The 2,692-nt window shown below is 41.1% G+C and overlaps 1 protein-coding gene across 3 annotated transcripts in view; it reads left to right on the forward strand.

Moving 5' to 3' along the window:
• The window catches only part of LOC107093366 (electrogenic sodium bicarbonate cotransporter 1-like), a 46,063-nt gene that overhangs the window by 32,417 nt on the left and 10,954 nt on the right, over positions 1-2,692 (forward strand). For all 3 annotated transcript variants that reach the window (XM_015388380.1, XM_015388381.1, XM_015388382.1), the window contains 3 exons: positions 1,159-1,421; positions 1,674-1,720; positions 1,857-2,042. In XM_015388380.1, the coding sequence (XP_015243866.1) occupies positions 1,159-1,421; positions 1,674-1,720; positions 1,857-2,042 (496 nt within the window). The remainder of the gene's footprint in view (positions 1-1,158; positions 1,422-1,673; positions 1,721-1,856; positions 2,043-2,692) is intronic.

The following is a 2,692-nucleotide window of genomic DNA, read 5'->3' on the forward strand; positions in this document are numbered from 1 at the left end:
TTTACCTTATTCAATTTAGCTCAACATATGGACATCAACACACCGCGCCAGTCGCGTCTGATATAACCAGCTAGCCAAAGTAACATTCAATAAACATGCCGCAGGACTGGTGAGTGGGACTCGGGCGAATCAAAGAGCGAAACAATAAAGCACGCTTTCTACATCCTGGTTTTCTTATGTTTCTCTGCATTGTTTACTTTCCTGACCTCTGTAACAGTGGTAACATAACCAACACTTACGCAGATATACAGGGACGGGGGGGCAGAGGCCACGCAGCTTGCCAGTGAGGGGTTAGGCCCAGCTTTTTTAGCCAATGGGAAGGGAGGTAATTGCCAATTTTTAGCGGGTCTACCCGTATGTGAAAAACACGCGTCAATTGGCTAATTTCTAGGGATGGAACGGTTTATGAAAACCGTCCGAACCGTTCGGTTCGACTGTCTCTGTTCGATTCTCGTATGTTGCGTTCGGTTCATGCGCAGCTCCATTTTCTCATAGGCGAAGCGTGTACACTCCAGAGCAGAAGGTGGCGGTACTGCGACCAAAGCCAACCATCAGTAGTAAACATGAAGAAGAAGCGAAGCAGTGTAGCCGGGTGTAGCAGAAAAAAATCAGTTGTTGTAGAGAACTGTGTGAGTATGGCGAGTGGAAAAGAACAGAAGTTGGAAGACGCGCCAGCAGCACTTTATAGGTCTGCTGTATGGGACCACTTTGCATTTACAGTGACCTATGATGACGGCGGAAAGAAAGTGGTGGATAAAAGTGCAACAGTATGCAAGCATTGTGCAACGCGTTTTGTTTATGCTAACAGCAACACAACCAACATGTCAGGCTAACAAATAACATATACCGAACCGAACCGAAAACTGTGATCACGAAACCGTGATCCGAACCGAACTGTGGATTTTGTGAACCGTTCCACCCCTACTAATTTCAGTAGGAAAGAAGCTTTAATCTGACATCAATTTAATGATAGATTTAATCAGGTTATGTAACTACAGCTTATTTAAGTCATTTCAGTTTTTTCCTTTTATTACAGATGAACCACATTATAAAGTACCTTTGTTTACAAAGGTTGTGTAAACAAAAATAAAGTCAGTGAAATGATTTGCCACTTTCATTTAACGTAATTGTTTTTTGTTTTACCCCCCCTTCACTCAGAGATAATAATTTTGACTACCTCGAATTCCGGCTGTGGATCGGCCTGTGGTCCGGCTTGTTCTGCCTGGTGCTGGTCGCCACAGACGCCAGCTTCCTGGTGCAGTACTTCACACGCTTCACCGAGGAAGGCTTCTCTGCACTCATCAGCTTCATCTTTATCTACGACGCGTTCAAGAAGATGATAAAGCTGGCCAATCACAACCCCATCAACAAGGAGTTTGATCACAACCTCATCACTCAGTACGACTGCCGCTGCGTACCTGGTGAGCATCCGACAGCTTTCTCTGCAGCAGACTTGGATGACACCTAATCACTACAGTACTGATTGATGCTGTTAGATTTGGCAGGGTGTTTGTTAAAATGTGTTTGCAGTAGAAGTAACAAATTGAAACCTTTGCTTACTTTCCCAGCCTCCCTATCAGTTTGGCACTCTTTCCATTCTCAGATGGAACAAGTGATTCTGCTAAATTCCAAAGTTTTCCTGCTTTACTGATTAGATATTTCTTTTTTCCTAGATAATTCATCAGCACTAAATGTTCCTGCCTGGACAAATACAACTCTGGTACGTGTTGTCCTTATTTTACGAACATTAAGCTGAACAGCATTAGCAGTTTTGATTTAGGAATGATTTCTAGAAAGCTGCTATCACCCACTCGTTGACTCAGATTATGAATCTCTTTTACTCTTTGTCTGCCCAGCCAGAGAATGCAACCTGGGCTTCCCTGACCATGCAACAGTGTAAGGAGTTTGGAGGACAGCTGGTCGGAGAGGCTTGTAACTATGTGCCTGACATTACCCTGATGTCCTTCATCCTGTTCTTTGGGACCTACACATGCTCCATGGCTCTGAAGAAGTTCAAGACGAGTAGATTCTTTCCCACAACAGTGAGTTGTAGCCCCCCCTATGAACAATATTTCAGTTTTGCTTCTAAGAGATAGAAAACACTAAGACCTTTAGTCTTCAGGTGTTAGAATAACATATTTTAAGGCTTTTTTTGGGATGAATGTAACAAAAATTTCAACGCAGAGCATAGTTGTGCAGTAGGATTATGATAAATTTTCCTTTTTTTTTTTTACTTTACAGGTTTACTGTGAAAGCCCTAAATAAAATCCACAGTAACCTATAGCATTCAGAGTCATTAAATTGCACCTGTTATGTATAATTCAGGTCTCATTACAAATGTATTTTTTTTGTGAACCCCTTAAAGCAGAAGTGTCAAACATATTTTCAGCATCATTAAGTCTTAATAAAAGCTGGTTGAGCTTCAATGTTATATTTAAACTTTGCTCTGCCAGTATCACTTTATTAATTTACTATAAATGTTAAAGGACCATATGCTTTACTTTATGTCATGGATTTTTTTTCCACTTGTATTTTATTATTTTTAAAAGGAACAAATAATATGAAACAGAACAATTCACCGAGAACAGGTGGTCTGTGATCCTTAAAGGAATAGTACACCCAAAACATGATTAGCCTTCATTTTCTACTCACCCCCATGCTGAACAACACTCTGGAGTACTTTTTTGATATC

Source organism: Cyprinodon variegatus, unplaced genomic scaffold (assembly GCF_000732505.1).
Source record: "Cyprinodon variegatus isolate N-32 unplaced genomic scaffold, C_variegatus-1.0 Scaffold421, whole genome shotgun sequence".
Lineage (NCBI taxonomy): Eukaryota > Metazoa > Chordata > Actinopteri > Cyprinodontiformes > Cyprinodontidae > Cyprinodon > Cyprinodon variegatus.